Consider the following 22,355-nt stretch of genomic DNA (forward strand, 5'->3'; position numbering starts at 1 on the left):
CATTCAAATGCAAACCAGGGCAGACCCTGCTTAGCAAAGGGGACAATTCATGCTGGCAGCAATATAGGGGGACGCTGAAAGGCATCATCTCACACTGCGCAGGAGGAGGCAATGGGAAACCCCTCCTGTATTCTACCCAAGACAGCCACAGGGCTCTGTGGTCGCCAGGAGTCGACACCGACTCGACGGCACATTTTACCTTTTTACCACAAGACCAGCTCCCCACATGGCTTCCACACTGTACCCCCAACTCTAAGGAGTACTAAAGCGTCGTCACCCATGTGCGGCCGTGATCCTGACCCACTGGCAGCCTGGCCCAGTAGGACACAGAGCACAACAGAGCCGAGGGTAAAGAGGCCATGGTGTCTTCTTGCTGTGCCAAAGCCTTGAGATTCTCAGGCAGGGGCCCGGCTAAATAAAGTGCACGGCTTATCGGATTTGCCACTCCGGTGCGATCACAAGACAATGGATGACGTTAATGAGGCAGGGAGATGAAGACGTGACCGGCAGGGCTTAAGCAATCCATCCAAGCTGAAGACAAGGGGTGGGAGTCTGCTGTGGGGGCAATTACAAAACCCGGAAGATGGACAGGGGGATCGGGACGGCTTTCAGCGGACAGGGCTTGGAGAGGGCCGAAGAACCCAAGAGAGTGATTTCTCTGGGCAGAAACCACACAGACCGGTGAGCTGAAAGGCACCCATGAGCCCAATGGGGAAACAGGAGGAAAAACACACATTCACGTGGGCCTACTGACTCTCAAGTAGGCCTTTCACGTTCACGTGGGGGTTCACGTTCACGTTCACACATTCACGTGGGCCTACTGACTCTCAAGTAGGCCTGCTCAACTTCGGCCCTCCTGCAGATGTTGGCTGACAACTCCCATAATCCCTGGCTATTGGCCACTGTGGCTGGGGATTATGGGAGTTGTAGTCCAAAAACAACAGGAGGGGGGGCAAGGTTGATCAGGCCTGCTCTATGGGCACAGCTAGTGGGTGCTAATTAGGGGAGCTGAGAGGGTTGGTTATGGAGAGGGGCCACAGAGTACCTGATTTGCACGCAGGAGGACCCAGGTCGGATCTCTAGGCTCTCCGATTTGAAGCATCTCAGGTGGCAGAGCTGGGGGAATCCTCTGCTTGAGTCTACAGGGAGCTGCTGCCAGTTGGGGCAGACAATACTGGGCGAGACGGACCACTGTCCTGACTCAGGGTGGCAGCGTGGGATGTTCAATTTAAATAAATAGATAGATAAATAAATAAATAATAAATATGGTTTGGTGTTCTGGAGCCTAGCAACCCAGGTGTGTGAGGTTCAGCCAGCACAGGCTCACTGACTGGGGACCACCACACCCATAGCCCGGGCATTCTCAACTTTGGGTCCCCGGGCGTTATCCATTGCTTCCAACATCTTAAGCCACAATGGCCAACAGAATAATGGGAGTTGTAGTCCCATCACCTGGGGGCCAGGGTAACAGGGATTCCCAGATGTCGCTGACTACAACTACCATAATCCCCAGGCAAAGGCCATGACAGCAGGGGATGATGGGAGCTGTAGTCAACATCCCTGTTATAGGGATGATAGTGTTATAGTGCGGGAATACTCCTGGACCCAAAGCTCTCCCCGGTTTCTCAGGTGGAGGCGGTGACCAGGAATGCTTTTTATCAGCTTCGGCTGATATGTCCATTTCTAGAGGTGGATGACCTTAAAACAGTGGTACATATGCTGGTAACCTCCCGGCTTGACTACTGTAATGCACTCTATGTGGGGCTGCCTTTGTACATAGTTTGGAAATGACAATTGGCACAGAATGCGGCAGCCAGGTTGGTCTCTGGGACAACACGAAGGGACCATATAACACCGGTTTTGAAAGAACTGCACTGGCTGCTGATATATTTCTGGGTGAAATACAAAGTGCTGGTTATTACCTATAAAGCCCTTAACGGCTTGGCTCCAGGCTATTTAAAAGAGCACCTCCTTTGTCATAATCCCTGCCGCCTGCTACGATCTTCTGGAGAGGTCCGGCTATGGTTGCCACCAGCTTGTTTGGTGGCAACCCAGGACCGGGGTTTCTCTGTGGCTGCCCCAGGGCTTTGGAATATGCTCCCCGCCAAAATAAGAGCATCTCCTCTGTTTGTTTTCAGGAAGAACCTCAGGACTCCCCTGTTCTTGCAAGCTTTTAATTAGAAATAATTTTAATACTTTGTTTTAATAACGGTTTTATACTATTGTTTTTACTGTGTCTTGTGACTTCATTGTGTCTAATCTGTGACTTTTAAATATTTTAAATTCTGTACACAGCCTAGAGATGAACATATCAGGCGGCATAAGCACCGTCTTGGTGCTTTCGGTTCTGTATTTGTGGTGAGTTCCTGAGTTTGTAATCTAGTAAGGACTGATCATTTTCTTGGGAACCAATAAGGTAAGCGGCCTGGGGAGAATCCTCCTTCTGAACTTGGGTGTTTCTGCTGAGGCTCAGGCCATGCCCAGAGAGAACAACCTAAACTGGTTAATTAAATTCTCACAAGAGGGAAAACTGCCAGGGACCCAAGTCTGAGAACGCCTGACCTAGATGATTCCCTGCGTTGGGAGCAGGATCGTCCCAGGGAAATCTTCCTCTCTCGCCTTGCTGTGCCCATAGGGATGTGCACAAAACCGGTTTGCCCGGTTCGGTTCGAATTCGAACCGAGTATAAACCGGGAGGGGGAGGTTTGGTTTTGCTCGAAACCACCACCTGCCCGGTTCGGTCCGAATTCGAACCGGTTTGTGCATTCCTATGTGCCCAGTACGGAGCAGAAACAAGAATATGAGAAGCTGTTCCCCAATGAACGAGCTAAGGTGGGCATGAATTGTCCAGAGTCTGTCACATGCATGTGGATGATGCACACGCAGGCAAGTTGATTGGGTTGAGGAAGCCACCCAGTTCTACACACACACACACACACACACACACACACACACACACACACACACTTTTCGGTTTGCCATTCTCAGAACAATGTCTGCTGCACTGTTATAGACCTTAAGATTGGGGGTGGTTTCCAGATGGAGGAACTGGAAGTAACAGAACAAAGCAAAAAACAAAATCCCCCAAACACCTCAGTTGTGTCTACACGCACAGGCAGCAGGAATATCAACACTGCACACACAAAAGATGTCCTCTTAGGCCTCAGGAAATAGGCACGGAGTTGTCAAGGGTTCAAGACCTTCTCAGCTCCCCAGAATGAGGAGGGGAAATAAATACCTCTGAACCACAGGGAGGCAAAGCTGTCTTATTCTTCCATTCGTTTCATTTCTAGGAGGAGAAGTTGGTGGGAGGTTGGCCGAAGTGGGTAGGGTGATGGTGGAGTGGTCAGAGTGTCAGACTAGGGCTGGGGAGACCGAGGTTTAAACTGCGGTTCCATCAAACTCACTGGGTGACCTTGGGCCCGTTGCGCTTTCTCAGCCTAACCTACCTCGCAGGGTTGTTGTGAGGACAAAATGCGGTGGCGGCGGGGGGATGTATGCACCTCTAAAATACATGATCTTTCGAAATGGGCAGGGGTTCTCCATCTTGGAGCCCTAGATGGCGTTGCACGACAGCCCTCGTCATCCCCAGCAACAATGGCATTTGGGGATGATGGGTGTTGTATGCCCACAACATCTGGCGACCCGAGGCTGAGGACCTCTGACTTACAGGCACCCAGCATTACGATTCTCAGATGTGATGGCAAACCAGGAGACCCCTCTCCCTCCATCAGCCTCCGGTTTCTTCCCAAATTGACGGGCAACTAGATACACATATCTGCCCCATGGACCTCATGCCTTTCAATGAAGAGAGACTGCAAGGTCCAGGGAAGGAGGACGCCCCTTACCTTGAGTGGTTCTTTCTCCGATGCATCCCCCATGTTGTCGTTGGCCTTGTATTTCCTCTCTTTGTCTCGGTGATCGATGGTGGAGTAGCCGTCTGGGGAAGAACGACACAGCCCATCAGGGAAGTTACAGAGTCAACAGCAGTAAGAGGGGTCTTGTGATGCTTTTTTCAAGACGCCAGTGAAGTGGAAAGGGAACTTGATCACTCCCAGGGCTAGTACCGGTTATGTCTGATACAAGTTACCCTGGCTAAAAGACAGCAAAGGTCTCTTCAAGGGTGTAGAAATAACCACCGTGTTCGTATTCAAACTGTGGCCCTTTCACTGTCATTGGAATACAGTTCCCATCATGCCCAGACGCAATGGCTAATAGCCAGGAGTGATGGCAGTTGTAGGAGTGATGGAAGCTGTGATAGATCAATTCAGACCACTGGTCCATCCAGCTCAGTATTGTCTACCCTGACTGGCATTGGCTCTCCAAGGTTCCAGGCAGGGATCTCTACCAGCCCTACCTGGAGATGCTGCCAGGGATTGAACCTGGGACCTTCTGCATGCCAAGCAGATGCTCTTCCACTGAGCTATGGTCCTTCCCCTGACCCTTGCTCCATCTAGCTCAGTACAGTCTACACTCTCTGGGGTTCCAGGCAGGGATCTCTCCCAGCCCTACCTGGAGATGCCAAGGAGTAAATCTGGGCCCTTCTGCATGCCAAGTAGATACTCTTCCACTGAGCTTGGGCCTCATCCTGGCCAACACCTTCTGAAGGCTTACAGCTTGAGACTCCCGCTCCAGAGCTTAAATTAACGGCTTTGATGCTGGTCTCATTTGGACTGCTCCTGCTGTCTGTAGCTGCTCTGTTGAGAGATCTATTTTCCCTTCCAGCTCAACCCCACAGGTTTTCCCGGAACCCACCATGTGTGCCAAGCCATTCACTTTTCCGTGAATACATAACCAATGTCTTCCAGCTATAGAGCGTCTGTTCTCGAGCATTACAGCACCAGACTGCTAAATACATGGGCACCCTGTAGCATGATCCCATCTGAAGCTATTTCCTCCCCACTGAGTGGATGTATATTTCAGCCTTCCCTTATGCAAAGAGCATATCGACAGCTTATTCGTGCCGGGCGCCAGGGTTTGAAGTGAGAGATTTGGGAGCCAGTACAATGATTTCTTTTTGCCACTGTTACCCGCTTCGCTTTTGGAGGAGCTGGGCTTGGTTTTTTGAAGGTATGTCACCTTTTCCCAGATGATAAAGTTGGTTTCAACCTTTTAAAATTTATTTTTTGGCCATTGAGGTCAAACGTAAAGATTCAGCACCTAAAACTTCGTGAAAAGGTTTTTGTTGAAACGAATGTTGAAATTTTTATGATTTTAAAATGGTTTTATTGAGTTTTAGTTACTGTTTTGTACATCATCCGTGAGATTTAGGTGTTAGGTGGTTTATAAATAACATAAAATAAAATAAAGACCTAAAAGTAAATAAATGCTGAATTTTGCAAACAGAAACTAACACGTTAAATGATCAAAGGCAAGTTGTGGCCTCTTAGAACAACAAGAAAAAAATGCCAAATTTCCCCTTCCTCTTTCAACTTCATCAAGGCCATAGGGTTTGCATCACACCATTCAGAAATCCACACCGCAAAAATTCTGGAAATGGATTCCTTTCATTGGGTTCTGTCTTCCCTTTCCCTGGATATGCTGAAGTTTGCCACTTCTGTTCTGCCTCATGGATAAAATATTTAAACCAGGGGTTCGCAAACGTGGTTCCCCAGATGTTGGACTACAACTCCCATCATCCACAGCCTTTGGCCATTGTGGCTAGGGATGATGGGATTTAGGGTGGAGTGCCAGTCTTGTTGGAACTGAACATGATCTATCTCCTTTGCTAAGCAGGGGTCACCTTGGCTTGCACGGTATAAGGCAGCTTCCTAGGTACTATGGGAGTAGCCACCTAATGGCACAGCAGGGAAATGACTTGATTAGTAAGCCAGAGGTTTCCGGTTCAAATCCCTGCTGGCATGTTTCCCAGACTATGGGAAACATCTAAATCAGGAAGCAGCGATCTAGCAAGGTACTGAAAAGCATCATCTCATACTGTGCAGGCAGCGGCAATGGTAACCCCCTCCCGTATTCTACCAAAGATCACCACAGGGCTCCGTGGTCGCCACGAGTCAACACCGATTCGACGGCACACTTTATGTACTGCAGAAGATGGAAGCCCAAAGGTTCAACTACGCAGTTTTCCATCTCTCCCTGTTCCGTCACTCACTTCTTTACAGACATATTTTTAAAGACTATCGATCTCTTGGAAAGAAAAGTTCTGTTTGAAATGTCAGCGCCATGCGCTTGAGAGAACTTCTCCCGGAGAACAAGCTGACCTCCCTTGTGAGTGACAGAGCTCACGATTGAAAGAGACAGAGGAGTTTGATCCACAGGCTGCCGTTACCTGGCCCGAGTTCATCCATAGGAATCATGTCTCGACTTCCAGATTTTTCATTATCTGCAAAAGAGAAGAAGAATTGAGACCGCCGGTCTGTGTGAGAGGCAGACCAGGCTGAGTTTAATCGCAATCCTTGGGAAAAGGGAGGAAAGCCATAATTTACCGAAAACAACAATAACGTACTAAGTGAAGAGAGACTGCACTGAAGCACGGGCCCCAGCTCATGGCCTAAGGGCATATGATACAGCCATCTTGTTGAGGCTAAGCAGGTGTTGGTGTGGTCAGAGCCTGGATGAGAGACCCAACCATGCAGGCCAAACCTTTGGGGATGCGGCCGTAACTCAGTGGCTGAATCAACGGAAGGCACTAAAGCTTATGACAAACTCGGCCGGCTCCAATTCCAGAATTAATTTTAGAACTCTTCCTAGTTAAACTTGAATCCAGGGGGAGCAGAGCACAGAGCGGAGGGAGCCAGAGGAACAAAGGAGGAGCAGAACGGGACGGAGAAAACCCGCTCGTCCTTCAACACTGCCAAGCGGCTCGAGACGACGCCTCGGAGACTGGCACAGACCTTGACTTTTATCCACGAGCGGGAGAGTGCTGTCGTCGTAGCCAGATCTGCAGGAGGTGCCTTTGGATCCCTTAGGAGTAGCAGATGCAGACTAGAAAAGAAAAACTCCGCAGTCAGCAGCTGGGAGGGAACGGAGCGGAAAGCCAAATCCCTTTTAAAAAGTGGCCGTGAAACACTCCTCCTGACAAAACCAATCTGCGTCCTACTTCCTATTTTTAGCACGGCCATACTCAGTGGTCCACTGGCACACGGTGCCTCATTTTTCCAGGATGATGGGTGTGGGTAAAGGCCTTATGGCAGCTAACCTTGGCAACCCCCCAGCCCACCCCCAGGACTTGCTTTTACATAGATTAGGGCCAACATCAGGGCTACTCAACTTCAGTCCTCCTGCAGATAGATGTTGGCCTACAACTCCCATAATCCCCATCTATTGGCCGCCATGCCTGGGGATTGGGGGAGGGGGCTATAATCGAAAAAAAGCCGGCAGGGTGACACTGAGCACCCCACCCATAACCCCCAGCCAAAGGCCACCGCAGCTGGGGATTGTGGGAGTTGTAGTCCACAACGTCTGGGAATCCCTCTTACGGGGAACAATGACACAGATGTACCAATAACAATCACATCAGAACTAGCAATGTCCTCTAACGATCTACAGTCCAGCTGCATACATTACTGTCAATCTACATGAGCGGTTCCCATCCTTGGGTTCCCAGATACTGTCGGACCACAACTCCCATCATCCCCAGCCACAAGGGCTGCCTCGTGCTTATTGATGGCCAACCTAGCTTAGATGCTGCCCTTAGATCTCACATGTGGATGAGTCTTCCCCTGAGAAACCAGGGGTACTCAGCCTGGGGTCACTAGATGTTGGACTATAGCCCCCATTCTGGCTGGGGATGATGGGAGTTGTGCTACTACTACTACTACTACTACTACTACTACTACTACTACTATGACGACTACAATATTTATATACTGCTTGTCAACTAAAGTTCTCAAAGCAGTTTACATAGAAAAATGAATGATACATACATACATTTATTGATCGGACAAATAATTGTAGTCCGATAATATCCGGGAACCCAAGGCTGGAATGCCCTGATCCACATGCTGTTTCCTTCTACCGTTTCCTCTGAGATAGAAGCCCTCTTCAGATGTTATCAGAGCAAGCTTACAGCAGGGAAAGAGGGGAGGAAGTCCCGCCCCGCCGCCGTCACTCACTTCCTCCTGCGGGGTGCACACACTTATGGCACTGTTGGTCTGAAAGGAGAAGCGCCCTAAGCGTGCTCACTGGGAAATCCATGAGCTGGGCCATTTGATCAACTGAGGTTGCCGTGCACAGAACCGCCCTTTAGACAAACGGCGCCGTAAGGGTGGCTGGTGGGTGACCACAACGGGGTGGGGCTGCCTGCTGTGAGCTTGAGCACTGCTGTGAGCGTGTGATGCTTGAGCACTGCTCACACGGATAACCTCCTACAGTCGTTTCCTCACCCTCCAAGGTGAAACTATATAAGCAGAAGCATGCAATTCACCTAATATGTTTGTGCACCCAGTTTGGACTTCATAGGAACAGAGGAAACTGCCATATACGGAGTCAGACCCTTGGTCTATCTAGCTCAGGATTGTCTACCCAGACTGGCAGCGGCTTCTCCAAGGTTGCAGGCAGGAGTCTCTCTCAGCCCTATCTTGGAGATGCTGCCAGGGAGGGAACTTGGAACTGAGATGCTCTTCCCAGAGCGGCTCCATCCCCTGAAGGGAGCATCTTCCAGTGCTCACACTTCTCGTCTCCCATTCATCTGCAACCAGGATGGACCCTTTCTAGCTAAGGGGACAAGTCATGCTTGCTACCACCAGACCAGCTCTCCTTGGTGCAGAACTGGGATTTCTCTGACAAACACAGATGTGTCTGCATCTATATTCCATTAACATTACGGTCAAAACAAGCGAATCTGTTTGCAATCATCTAAGCCCCTATTGGGTCAGACTGCCGTTTCTTCCTACCTACCTGAAAATGGGATTTGGTCCAGCCTTCCTTCTGCAAAGCGCTCCGTAACTCTTTGTAACTCCACGTCATCTGGAGAACGTGAGAGGCTGCCTTTGTTTCCCTAGAAGACTGGCTGATTTGGGAGTGAGGGAGGGGCGAGAGACACAGAAAAACACAAAGCAGACATTTAAAAAGGGAAAGGCATCCAGATATTCAAGTCTACAGGCAATTCCACAGTGCAAAAAGGGGAGCCCAGCTATGCCTTAAAAGTATTTCTGAAATTATTGCTAAGAACCAGGTCCCACAAGCATGCATATCATGGGATAAACTCATGCATTAGCAGCATCTGGATTTATTTATTTATATTTATTTATCAAAATCCGTATGCTGCCCCAAACCTCTGTCTCTGGGCGGCTCACAAGAGGATAAAAAGTTAAAACACAGAAATAAAAACCTTACAACAGTTTAAAAGAACAATTAAATTAAAAAGCTTGGGTGAAAAAGTAGGTCTTTAGGAAGAAGACGTTCTCTTAAATACACTGGGCCTAAGCTGTTTAGGGTCGAGCCAACTAATAGCACAGCAGGGAAGTAACCTGCCTAGGGAGCAAGAGGCTGCTGGTTCGAATCCCCGCTGGTATGTTTCCCAGAAACACCTATATCGGGCAGCAGCGATATCAGAAGATGCTGAAAGGCATCATCTCATACTGCGCAGGAGATAGCAATAATAATCTGACTGATTGATGAAGTGCTGTCAAGTCGGTGTTGACTCTTAGCGACCACATAGATTCTTAGTCCAAGATGATCTGTCTTCAACTTGGTCTTTCAGGCTTCTCTGTTGTGCATTCCTTCCTGTTGTAATCAAATCCATCCACCTTGCTGCTGGTCGTCCTCTTCTTCTATTTCCTTCAACTTTTCCCAGCATTATGGACTTCTCAAGGGAGTTGGGTCTTTGCATAATGTGTCTGAAGTAGGATAGTTTGAGCCGGGTCATGTATGCCTCAAGTGAAACTTCTGGATTGTCCATGGTCTCCTCAAAAGTCTTCTCCAGCACCCAAGTTCAAAAGCATCAATGCTTTTCTTATCTCGCTTCTTCAACGTCCAGTTTTCGCATCCATGGAGTGTCATAGGGAAAACCATTGTCCGAACAATTCTGATCTTCATAGGTGTAGACACGTCATGGCATCTAAATATCCTTTCCAAGGCCTTCATGGCAACCCTACCAAGTGCTAGTCTGCGGCGCATTTCTTGACTGCTGGATCCTTTACTGCTGACAGTCGATCCTAAAGGGCAGAAGCTACCCACCACTTCAGTGAGGCAATGGTAAACCCTTCCTGTAACAAAAACGACAGGGCTTTTTGGTTGCCCGGAGTCGACACCGACTCAATGGCACAACTTTATCTTTACTTTAAGCTGTTTAGGGATTTATAGGTTATAACCAGCATCTTGTATTTAGTCCGGAAACTTATCGGTAGCCAGTGTAGCTCTTTCAATATAGGAGTTATATGGTGTCCCGGAGATGACCCAGAGACCAACCTGGCTGCCGCATTCTGTATCAACTGAAGTTTCTGGACCATGTACAGAGGCAACCCTACACAGGATGACTGGATGAAGCAGCCAGTGAAGAAGACCTTGCTGCCTGCACAGTTGCCATCAATGACAACCATGGCAAGTGTATGGAGTGACCAGCCGACCAGAGGTTAGCCATCGACACAGGTGGTTGTGGGAACTGGCCCTCAAGGAAGAGCGACACCAGGGTTGCCCAATGTTGGCCCTCCAGCTGCAGTGGGACTACAACTCCCATCATCCCTAGCCACAGAGGCCAATAGTCAGGGATGATGGGAGTTGTAGTCCAACATCTGCAGGAGGGCCAAGGTTGTGCAGCTCTTAGCTACAAGCTTAGTACTATTTTGTGGTCTGGTCATCTTGGGATTGTCATGGCACCCTAACTTTGTGCAAATGCAAATATTAAAACTTAAGATCTGCCAAGTCTTTGGGAAGTATATGAGAGCCAGCATAGCGTAGTGGTTAGAGTGTTGGACTGGGACCGGGAAGACTTGAGTTCAAATCCTCATTCAACCAGGAAACTCACTAGGTGACTCTGGGCCAGTCATGTATCTCTCAGCCTAACTTACCTCGCAGGGTTGTTGTGAGGATAAAAATAACTATGTACATCACTCTGAGCACCTTGGAGGAAGAGCGGGATAAATATGTATGTAAGTAAGTAAGTAAATAAATAAATATTTTGTCCCTTTTGACATTCTTCTGTCTGTGACAGGGACAAACATTTGCATCTCTGTTGTGCCTTGGAACGGTTGCTTCTGACCAGGACTTTCTGTTCTTTCAAAAGACAAACCCCGGGAGCTCTGCAATTTAAGCTTGAAAGACTTTGGCTTACAAATAAAGACTTTGCCTTTACAAATACAGTAAAGCCAAAAGTTTAAGCCAGGCCTGATTTCCTAATGCTTTGCTCCTGCATTTACATTTCTGTTTGTTTGTTTGTTTTTACTTGTACAATTCAATTTATTTTGAAATATGCTTGCCTGGGTTTTAAAAATGATGATCTTTCCTTTTCCGAAGTGACTCACATGCTAACCAAAGTCATTATGAGCTGTTTGGAGAGCTGGATGGTTCCAGGACTTCCACTGCCAAAGAACAGATCTTAAAGCCCTCCACCTAGAGTAATTACTTTCTGGCAATTCCTAGTTAGGCTTTCCTTTTCTTTGTAGCGAGAGTGTCAGCACGTGGAGATGCACGTGTGAAATATAGGAAAGGAAAGATCATCTGTCGAGTCAGTTTCGATTCCTGGCGACCACAGAGCCATGTGGTTTTCATGGTAAAATACAGGAGGAGTTTCCCATTGCCATCTCCCGCACAGTATGAGATGATGCCTTTCAGCACCTTCCCATATGGCCAATATAGGTGTTTCCCAAAGTCTGGGAAACCACATACCAGCAGGGATTCGAACTAACAACCTCTTGCTCCCTAGGCAAGTCATTTCTCCACTGTGCCATTAGGTGGCAGTGTGAAATATAGGCTTTGTTTATCAATTACAGCATTTTCAAAGTAATCTATTTCACCCAAGGTCTTTTTAAAAGAAGCCATTCGAGTATAAAACCATTCAATCGAACATGTGCATGCTTTGGACATGTGGGAGCATTGAGTAGTGTGATTCTCCAGCTCGCACCTGCAAAATCCAGAGAGGGCTATAATACCACCCCCTGCCCCAAAACTGACGATATGCCTGGAGGTAAGAAAGGTGCTTGCTGATGAGGCTACTGCCCTTTTCCAATGAAGAATGCTTAAAGTTTGGACTAACTTAAGTTGCTTCTCCCTAGCAACTACTACTATGCATATTTCTATATCGCTCTTCAACCAAAGTTCCCAAAGCGGTTTACAAAGAAAAATAAAGAATACAAAAATAAGATGGTCCCCTGCTCACAAAGGGCTCACAATCTAAAAAGAAACATACAACAGATACCAGCAACAGCCACTGGAGAGATGCTGTGCTGGGGTTGGACAGGGCCAGCCGCTCTCCCCCTGCTACATACAAGAGAATCACCACTTTAAAAGGTGCCTCTTTACTCAGTGCTATGGCACAAATGAGAGCGATGGGAGATCATCGCCCATCCCCTGGCGACGGCTGCACGTCGGCCACTGTTCAATTTATTTTTGTTAACAGCCTTATCACTGCCATTTGTATAATGGAACGTTGCAGGAGGACAAACATCTCCCACTCTGCCAATAAATGTCTGGATTTCCTTAAATGATTAGGCCTGATAAATGCACGCCCGATGCTGAGGAGCGGAGTAGCCAGCAAGGGAATCTGCCCCCAGATGACTGATCGTTTCGTTCTATCGATCTTGTCTCCGAAGTCAACTCAAGCTATTAAAGGCACTGATTTACGATACGGAGTTATGGCAGGCACTTTAAGCGCTTCGGCTGCTTGTCTGAAAGATGCAGGGAGGCCCACCTGCCTTAATAAAGCAAATGGTTAGTGCTAGAGATGTCACCAGTTTCATACTCCCTGGCCTGGAAATGCAAGTCCCGGCAGCTTGTAATGCTCGCCTCGGATACGAGGCGAGATTTACAGCCCCAAAGGTTCTCCTTCAACTCAAAAGAGAAAAGTTTGAAACTTTGCACATGCTTTAAAACTTAAATCAGTCCAACTCTTTGACACCAAATGAACCTAAACAGGGAATTTAAAGACTCCAGAGTGGGCAAATCCATTCATTCATTCATTCGATTTCTATACCGCCCTTCCAAAAATGACTCAGGGCGGTTCACACAGAGAAATAACAGATAAATAAGATAAACAAAATGGCTCCCTGTCCCCAAGGGGCTCACAATCTAAAAATAAACATCAGATAGAGACCAGCAACAGTCACTGGAGGTCCCGTGCTGGGGGTGGAGAGGGCCAGTTACTCTCCCCCTGCTCAATAAAGAGAATCACCACATTAAAAGATGCCTCTTTGCCAAGTTAGCAGGGGCTAGCTAAATTCTGTGAAGCTCCCAAACCCTAGGGGGAAAAACCTCCATAAAGTCCTGGAATCTGTCAGATCCAGGTCTAAGAATCTAACCCAAATAGCCGTCATCACAAACAAAGGCTTTTTATTACAGGCTCTGCTTGTTTCTCCTCTGGCCTATGTTTTTATGACCTCTTTAGCTTATAGTGAGACAAAGGATTTCCTTCCAGATGCCTCCTTGTTCGATACAAATACCGTTTGAGCTGAGATTAGTCCCCAGACTGTGAACAAAAAGAGCCTAAAGTTTAAGCCGATTTAATACGGCACAACCAACGTTATAGGCCAACGGACAAAACCAAAGAACTCTCCATACATGCTCCTAAATCAGTGATTCTCAAACTTGGGTCCTCAGGTGTTATTGGACTTCAACTCCCATAATCCCCAGCCTCAGTGGCCTTTGGTTGGGGATTATGGGAGTTGAAGTCCAATAACACCTGAGGACCCAAGTTTGAGAATCACTGTCCTAAATGGTGACCCATTTCAGAATTTCGTCTTCTCACCGTGACTAGCACAAGGAGCACTCATGTTAGTGTTAGAGACCAACCTCGACTTGCTGATGGACACCAGCTTCTGAATGCCTTGAGTCTGGATGAGGGACCTGGCGTTTTCGGAGCTGTCAGTAATGATTTCGTGGATGGTATTCAGGACGGCCACCACCGTATCCTCTTCCAGGTTCTTAGGAGACCTCTGCTGCCTGCTGGGCAAATTTCTTACCAGCTCACCCATGGCGTAACTACCTGGAGAACAGAAAAGGATATCTGATCGTGGTGCGAGGGGGAAAAAACACACTTGCTTTGTTTGCAAGAGGTCTCTGATTCAGCCCCCAGCATCTCCAGCTAAAAAGATCCTCGGTACCAAGGCGAGGGAAAACTTGGCCTGAGAATTGCTAGCAGAAGAGAATCACAAGAGTTCAAGCCCCTGCTTGATTCAGTACAGTCGAGGGATGGATGACCGAATGGATGAATGAAGCAAGAACGGATGGCCTCTTTGCTAAGCAGAGTTCACCTTGGTTTGCATTTCAATGGGTGATTACATGTGAGCACCGTAAGACGTCTGTTCCCCTTAGGCAGGCCTGCTCAACATAGGCCCTCCCCCGCTCTGTTTTTGGACTACAACTCCCACAATCCCCAGCCACAGCAGCCAATAGCTAGGGATTATGGGAATTGTAGGCCGACATCTGCAGGAGGGCCGAAGTTGAGCAGCCCTGCCTTTAGGGGATAGGGCCGCTCTGGGGAGAGCATCTGCATGCAGAAGGTTCCAAGTTCCCTCCCTGGCGGCATCTCCAAGACAGGGCTGAGAGAGACACTCCTGCCTGCAACTTTGGAGAAGCCGCTGCCAGTCTGTGAAGACAATACTGAGCTAGATAGACCAAGGGTCTGGCTCGGAAGAAGGCAGCTTCCTATGTTTCTGTGTCTTAGGGAAAGAGGAGGAACTTCAACTGGCCTAAAGTGAGCATTCCCAACAATCCCAGATTCGTGTTTGTGTTGGAGCTAGGACCCTGGTAGCATCAGCTCTCAGCTGCAACGTCTCATAGTGGCCACGGGGGAGGTGGTGGTGGTGGGGTTTAGGGTCATGGATAAAAGTGCTGGACTTCTCCCCTCTTTGTTCTTCCAGTGTTCGTCTCCATTTTGCCTCTCCGGAGATGGCTGTTTGTTTGGGTCTCTCTCTTCAGCCATGAGCTGAAATAAGCTGCAGGCTTTTCCATACGTGTTTGTCACCTTTTCTTTAAATAAACCCTTGCAGTTCTTCCATACTAAAGAACGGTCTCAAGACAGACCTCTTGCTTTGCTGCTTTCTCACCCAACTGGTTCTGAAGAGGGCAGAGAGCTGGTTTTTGAGGGAAGAGAGCTGGTCTTGTGGTAGCAAGCATGGCTCGTCCCCCTAGCTAAGCAGGGTCCACCCTGGTTGCATTTGAATGGGAGACGAGAAGTGTAAACACTGTAAGAGATTCCCCTCAGGGGATGGAGCCACTCTGGGAAGAGCAGAAGGTTCCAAGTTCCCTCCCTGGCAGCATCTCCAAGACAAGGCTGAGAGAGACTCCTGCCTGCAACCTTGGAGAAGCCGCTGCCAGTCTGTGAATACTGAGCTAGATAAACCAATGGTCTGACTCAGTATATGGCAGCTTCCAATGATTTGCTTTGCTATTTGGGGACTGAAGTGCCATTTCTCCCCTACAGTTCGAAAGCCCCTGCGGAATCATGAAAAGCGAGCACATTCTGCACAGGAGGAGAAGTTACAGTCATTAGGGGAAAAGAACCGGAGTTGGCCTCACTTGCTGCGAGTTTCATAGCCACCGTATATTACCCTTTGCAGCTTTCATCAAAACAGGCACCGGGGGACAGATGCAAAAGCCACACATTAATGCTAATGCATGCACACACCGTTTACTCAGGCCTGCTGTGGAAGAACATTGGCTGGCATCTCTCCGCTTTCCCCTGAACAAGGTGTGCATATCCTTCACATTAAGTAGCATGACGAATCCTGCCAGGAAACGAAGGCCCAGGACTCCTTTGATGCTGTGTTTCTAACCATTCCGCAGGAGAAAGCCCGAACCTTGCTGTCTGTTTTCATGCTCTGGGGATGCCGAGGCAATACTGATGGGGGGGATAGAGGAGCTGGCAAATCGAGAGTGCTCTGATCGAGGCGGGATGCAATGTGCTCCCAAGTCAGCAGGCTTCCTGCCCTGGATGCCGACGTGGCTCAGCGTAAGTGAAAAGTGATAGAAAACGGAAAACAAGCGTAGAGGTTTTATCCTGCGGAATTCTATTTCCCCTTCCTTCGTGGAATTGAAAATGGGAGGCAAGCTAGTCTCGTGGTAGCAAGCACGACGTGTCCCCTTTGCTAAGCAGGGACTGCCCTGGTTTGCATTTGGATGGGAGACGACATGTGGGAACACTGTAAGATATTCCCCTTAGGGGATGGGGCCGCTCTGGGAAAGGCAGAAGGTTCCAAGTTCCTTCCCTGGCAGCATCTCCAAGATAGGGCTGAGAGAGACTCCTGCCTGTAACCTTGGAGATGCTGCTGCCAGTCTGTGTAGGCAATAGCGAGCTAGATGGTCTGACTCAGTATGCGGCAGCTTCCTATGTTCCTAATGATCCCAAGCACAGAATTCACCTTTGCTCACAGTTTTGACATGTTGGGTTGGCTTTCTCATTGAGCTATTCACAGTGACCCCAAGAGATCTTTCTTGGTTAGTGTCTGCCTATCAGCGTATATGTGAAATTGGGATGGGGGGGGCAAAATATGCCCCCCACCAGGAGTAATGGAGGAATACCCATTTATCCAGCATGGTGTAAAGGAGAAAGCATGGTATAGTGGTTAGAGTGCTGGACTAGGACCGGGGAGACCCGAGTTCAAATCCCCATTCGGCCATGATACTTGCTGGGTGACTCTGGGCCCGTCACTTCTCTCTCAGCCTAGCCTACTTCACAGGGTTGTTGTGAGGAAGAACTTAAGTGAGAACTTAAGTAAGGAGAGGAGAGCTGGTCTTGTGGTAGCAAGCATGACTTGTCCCTTTAGCTAAGCAGGGTCTGCCCTGGTTGCATCTGAATGGGAGACTTGATGTGTGAGCACTGGAAGGTATTCCCCTCAGGGGATGAACCCGCTCTGGGAAGAGCATCTAGGTTCCAAGTTCCCTCCCTGGCAGCATCTCCAAGATAGGGCTGAGAGAGATTCCTGCCTGCAACCTTGGAGAAGCAGCTGCCAGTCTGTGAAGACAATACTGAGCTAGATAGACCAATGGTCTGACTCAGTATATGGCAGTTTCCTATGCAGTACACCGCTCTGGGCTCCTTGGAGGAAGAGCAGGATATTAAAAAAATGATTTTTAAAAAAATGATCCTCCTTAGCATGAGTGAGCATTATTGAGTCCAACTGGAGGAGCTCCACAAGGACCAGCAGCCCCTTCACTTTGCACACTATTGCTGGGATGTGGACCACTGACTGAGAGGAAAGGGAAAAAACACACAACAAAAGCACTCAACGTTGGCCGCATGAAGAGCTCCAACCAGCAAGATTCTCTCCCTCCTCCGAAGGGCCTTTCCTTACTTGCTGCTGGTGGCACCCACAAAGTACCTATGAGATCTTTGTTCCGCCGATCCATGGAGAGATTCCTCAGAGCGATGGAGACGGCTCTCACCACCTTGTCCGAATCCGACTGGAGGAGCTCCACGAGGACCGGCAGCCCCCTCTCTTTGCGTACTGTTGCCCGGATGTATGTGGACCACTGACCGGGAGGAAGGGGAAAAAATTTAGAGGGCATTCAAACCTGAGGTCAGCGTCTCCGAAACAGAATTCTGAGAGTCTTTATCCAAATCGCTCTCTCTCAGATAATTAACTGACCCCCTCCAACCCACCCCCATGACTTTTAAAATCCTGGGGTAATTTCCCTCCTTTCTGACCATCTGTACCTTTTCACACAACTCACAATTAACCTCTGGAATTCTCTGCCACAAGATGTGGTGACAGTCATCAACCAGGATGGCTTTGAGAGGGATTTAGACAAATTCAGGGAGGACAGGTCTATCAGTGGCTACTAGTCTGTAGGCTATAGGCCACCTCCAGCCTCAGAGGCAGGATGCCTCTAAACACCAGTTGCGGGGGAGCAACAGCAGGAGAAAGGGCATGCCCTCAGCTCTTGCCTGTGGGTTTCCTAAGGGGCATCTGGTGGGCCACTGTGCGAAACAGGATGCTGGACGAGATAGGCCTTGGGCCTGATCCAGCAGGGCTGTTCTTATGTCCTAGTTGTGACGTCCCGACTGACTACAGAAACCCATGCAGAATGCCTATGGAATTCCCTACAGGATCCCACCTGAGTAGGGAATCCCCTCCTGAGAAATACTTCCCAGACACTCTCACAATTATCTGGTGAAAGCAGGGAGGGCTGCTGGTTTTGTGGTAGCAAGCACGAATTGTTCTCTTTGCTAAGCAGGGTCTGCCTTGGTTCACATTTAGATGGGTGACAAAATGTGAGCACTGTAAGATATTCCTCTTAGCAGATGGGGCCGTAGCTCAGTGGTAGAGCATCTGCCTTGCATGCAGAAGGTCCCAGGTTCAATCCCTATCAGACTCTCTAGGTAGGGTTGGGAGAAACTCCTGCCTGTATTCTTGGTGAGCTGCTGCCAGTCAGTGTAGACAATACAGAGCTAGATGGACGAATGGCCTGATTCGGTAGAAGGCAGCTTCCCATGTTCCCAGGACTGTCCTCCCAAATCCCTGGCATGAAACTACAGCTAAGGAGCGTAAGACTAGAACTCTTCTCAGTGAGCAAGTAGCTAAATGCATTCAGCCAAGCAGAACATGCCCCACTCACCGTCCAGTTCCCGGCGCTGAGGTTCTGAAGGGCTCCCGCGGCTGCTTCCAGGGTGTTGAAATTCTGACTTTCCGTGAGAATCGAGAGGTAAAGCCGGACCACTTCAGGCTGATAGAGCAACTCAAAGCCTGGAGAGGAGAGGAGAGGAGAGGAGAGGAGAGGAGAGGAGAGGAGAGGAGAGGAGAGGAGAGGAGAGGAGAGGAGAGGAGAGGAAGGGGAGAGAGAGAGCGAAAAGAAAAGAAAAGAAAGAAGGGAGGGGAAGGAAGGAAGGGGAGAGAGAGAAAGGGAGGGAGGAGAGAGAAATAGAGAGGGAGGGAGGAGAGCGGGAGAGAGAGAGAGAAAAGGAAGGGGAGAGAGAAAGGGGAAAGAATGGAAGGAAAGGAAGGAAAGGAAGAAAGAAGGGAGGGAGGAAAGGAAGGAAGGAAAGAGAAAGAAAAAGAAAGAAAGAAAAGGAAGGGGAGAAAGAAAGAGAAAAGGAAAAGAAAAGCAAGGAAGAAAGGAAGGGAAAGGAAGGGAAAGGAAGAAAGAAGGGAGGGAAGAAAGGAAGGAGAGAGAGAAAGAAAGACAGTAAGAAAGAAAGAAAAAGAGGTAGGGATGGAGGGAGGAGAGAGAAATAGAGAGGGAGGGAGAGAAAGAGAGAAAGAGAGACATGCAATGAGACACACAAATCCCTTTATGACCACAGATCTCCTGTGAAGATTGTTTGGGGCACCATTGATCCCATTCTCCCCACTGTTGACGGTAGATCCGGGACTCGTGTTCCGGGTTGCCTCCACTCCCATGCCAAACCGTCATGAGAACACCCTTCCAAGGTGTGTGCACATCGCCAGGCAAGCAGGGCTGTTGCTCGGAACTTAAAAGACCTGGGCCCAAAGTCCCCCTTTTGATAGGCAAGACCAGAATAATTACATTTTTTAAAAAGGTATCTAGTATTATAATACAGCATCTATGGCAGTGGAAGCTGCCGAGAGCTAGATGAGGCCCCGAGCTCTCTCCCATGTGCTCTGCAGGGGCCGCCATGTCTGCACTTCCCTTCGGGAAGAGCTCCTGGAGGAGGGAAGTGGTTGATGAGATCTGGGGCTCGGAGAAATTCATCAGGGGCCCATGCTCCCCATGGCCCACCGTCTAGTGACGCCCCTGATGGTGAGATACTGCAGGGCTCCCATCCCCACCCTGCATTTCCCTTTCTGGGTCACACACAAGTTATAGGAGGAGGGGAGCTGGTCTGGGGGCAGCAAGCATGAATTCTCCCGTTAGCTAAGCAGGGTCTGCCCTGGTTTGCATTTGAATGGGAGAGTACATGTGTGCGTTCTGTAAGATATTCCCCTTAGGGGAAGGAGCCCCTCTGAGAAGAGCATCTAGGTTCCACGTTCCCTCCCTGGCTTCTCCAAGAGAGGGCTGAGAGAGATTCCTGCCTGCAACCTTGGAGAAGCCGCTGCCAGTCTGGGCAGACAATACTGAGCTAAAGGGACCAATGGTCTGACTCAGGAGAAGGCAGCTTCCTATGTAACTCATTGTCGTCATTTCTTCCTTCACATCTCAACACACTTTCTCTACTTGGCTTCTCCAAGGCTGCAGGCAGGAATCTCCCTCTCAGCCCTATCTTGAAGATGCCGCCAGGGAGGGAACTGGGAACCTTCTGCATGCAAGCAGGCAAGTGCTCTTCCCAGAGCGGCCCCCTCCCCTAAGGGGAATATCTTGCAATGCTCACACACACAGTCTCCCATTCAAATGCAAACCAGGGTGGGCCTTGCTTAGCAAAGGGGGCCATTCATACTTGCTGCCACAAGACCAGCTCTCCTCCCATGACCCGATCCCACCTTACCCCCTGCCTATCCCCTGTACAGCGAAACACTTTGCCAAATTTTGGCCGCAGTAATATTTAGCATTTCTGAAGTCTCTAAACAAAAACTAACAACAAGAAAGTGCTGGATGATGTTTTAAAGAACCATATTTTTTTTTAAAAAAAAACCCGCATCGGCTAAACACACCAGCACGGTGCCTAAAGGCTCCCAATCTAAATGAAGAGGCACAAAGGAAAAGAGGAAGAGGAGAGGGAGACCGCGGCGGACGGAAGATGGCGGAACTCAAATGTCTCAGGGCCTGGCTGGATGTGAGGTTGCCCTCATGCAGATTGCCACATATAGGGCAGAAAGAGGAGACTCTCTCCTGGACCGTGCAATGGGCATGCAGAGAACGGGCAAGCAATCCCAGGAGTCGGGAAGCCGCACACCTCTGGTTGGCCCTTCAGCTAAGTTCAAAAAAAGGTCCCACACCACTTGGAACTGGGGCACTCCAAAGACCGCCCTCTTCCCAGACAGGCCCTGGCTGTCCACTTGGATCTGCTCCGAGATCCCTCATGAGATTCCATTCTGACGAGACGAGAGAGGGCCTTCTCGGCAGTGGGCTGGACTCACACCTCTGGAATCCCCAGAGGCTCCAGCGCAGCGGGGGAATGCTGGACTAGCAAGCAGAAGGTTGCCGGTTCGAATCCCCCCCGGTATATTTCCCAGGCTATGGGAGACACCTCTATTGGGCAGCAGCGACATCGGAAGATGCTGAAAGGCATCATCCTCTCATACTGCGCAGGAGGAGGCCATGGTCAACCCCTCCTGGATTCTACCAAAAGAAAACCACAGGGCTCTGGGCGCCAGGAGTCGACACCGGCTTGATGGCACACTTTACCTTTTACCAGCTGCTCCTATTTATCAGGGAAAGGAAGCTGCCATATACTGAGTCAGACCATTCGTCTATCTAGCTCAGTATTATCTACACTGACTGGCATCTGCTTCTCCAAAGTTGTTGTTGTTGTTGTTGTTATTGTTATTATTATTATTATTAATTCAATTTCTATACCGCCCTTCCAAAAATGGCTCAGGGCGGTTTACACAGAGAAATAATAAATAAATAAGATGGCTCCCTGTCCCCAAAGGGCTTACACTCTAGACACCAGCAACAGTCACTGGAGGTGCTGTGCTGGGGGTGGATAGAGCCAGTTACTCTCCCCCTGCTAAATAAAGAGAATCACCACGTTGGAAGGTGCCTCTTTGCCAAGTGAGCAGGGGTTGCAGGTTGCAGGCAGGAGTCTCTCTCAGGCCTATCTTGGAGATGCCGCCAGGGAGGGAACGTGGGACCATCTGCATGCAAGAGGGCAGGTGCTCTTCCACTGAGCTATGACCCTATCCCCTAACGGGAAGATCTTAAAGTGCTCACCAGTTGTCTCCCATTCAAATACAAACCAGGGCAGACCCTGCTTAGCAAAGGTGACAATCCATGCCTGCTAGCACAAGAACAGCCCTCCTCAATTTCAGCCCTGAAATGAAAGTCAAGTAGTTGCTCAGTACTCAAAGGCTTCTTCCAGGCTTCTAGTAGCAAGCATGAATTGTCCTCTCTCCTAAGCAGGGTCCACCCTGGTTTGTATTTGAATGGGAGATGACATGTGTGAGCACTGTAAGAGACTCCCCCTAGGGGAGGGGGCCACTCTGGGAAGAGCACCTGCATGTTTGCATGCAGAAGGTTCCAGGTTCCCTCCCTGGCAGCCTCTCCAGGTAGGGCTGTGGGAGACACCTTCTTGGAGAAGCCGCTGCCAGTCTGGGTTGGCAATGCTGCGCTAGATGGGCCAAGGGTCTGACTCAGTAGAAGGCAGCTTCCTATGTTCCTATGTTGGCTGTTGTACCTGAAGG

At 49.2% G+C, this 22,355-nt stretch overlaps 1 protein-coding gene and 1 non-coding gene across 24 annotated transcripts in view; both read right to left on the minus strand.

The window, feature by feature from the left end:
- ARVCF (ARVCF delta catenin family member) overlaps positions 1 to 22,355 on the minus strand; it is a 493,848-nt gene that overhangs the window by 3,729 nt on the left and 467,764 nt on the right. For all 23 annotated transcript variants that reach the window (XM_053279337.1, XM_053279338.1, XM_053279344.1 and 20 more), the window contains 7 exons: positions 18,673 to 18,800; positions 17,436 to 17,586; positions 13,906 to 14,098; positions 8,860 to 8,971; positions 6,855 to 6,945; positions 6,290 to 6,343; positions 3,849 to 3,940 (listed from right to left, as the gene is read on the minus strand). In XM_053279337.1, coding sequence (XP_053135312.1) covers positions 3,849 to 3,940; positions 6,290 to 6,343; positions 6,855 to 6,945; positions 8,860 to 8,971; positions 13,906 to 14,098; positions 17,436 to 17,586; positions 18,673 to 18,800 — 821 coding nt within the window. The remainder of the gene's footprint in view (positions 1 to 3,848; positions 3,941 to 6,289; positions 6,344 to 6,854; positions 6,946 to 8,859; positions 8,972 to 13,905; positions 14,099 to 17,435; positions 17,587 to 18,672; positions 18,801 to 22,355) is intronic.
- Positions 4,362 to 4,431, minus strand: TRNAA-GGC (transfer RNA alanine (anticodon GGC)). The gene has a single exon. It is a non-coding gene; the product is annotated as a tRNA-Ala (tRNA).

Source organism: Hemicordylus capensis, chromosome 15 (assembly GCF_027244095.1).
Source record: "Hemicordylus capensis ecotype Gifberg chromosome 15, rHemCap1.1.pri, whole genome shotgun sequence".
Taxonomy (NCBI): Eukaryota; Metazoa; Chordata; class Lepidosauria; order Squamata; family Cordylidae; genus Hemicordylus; species Hemicordylus capensis.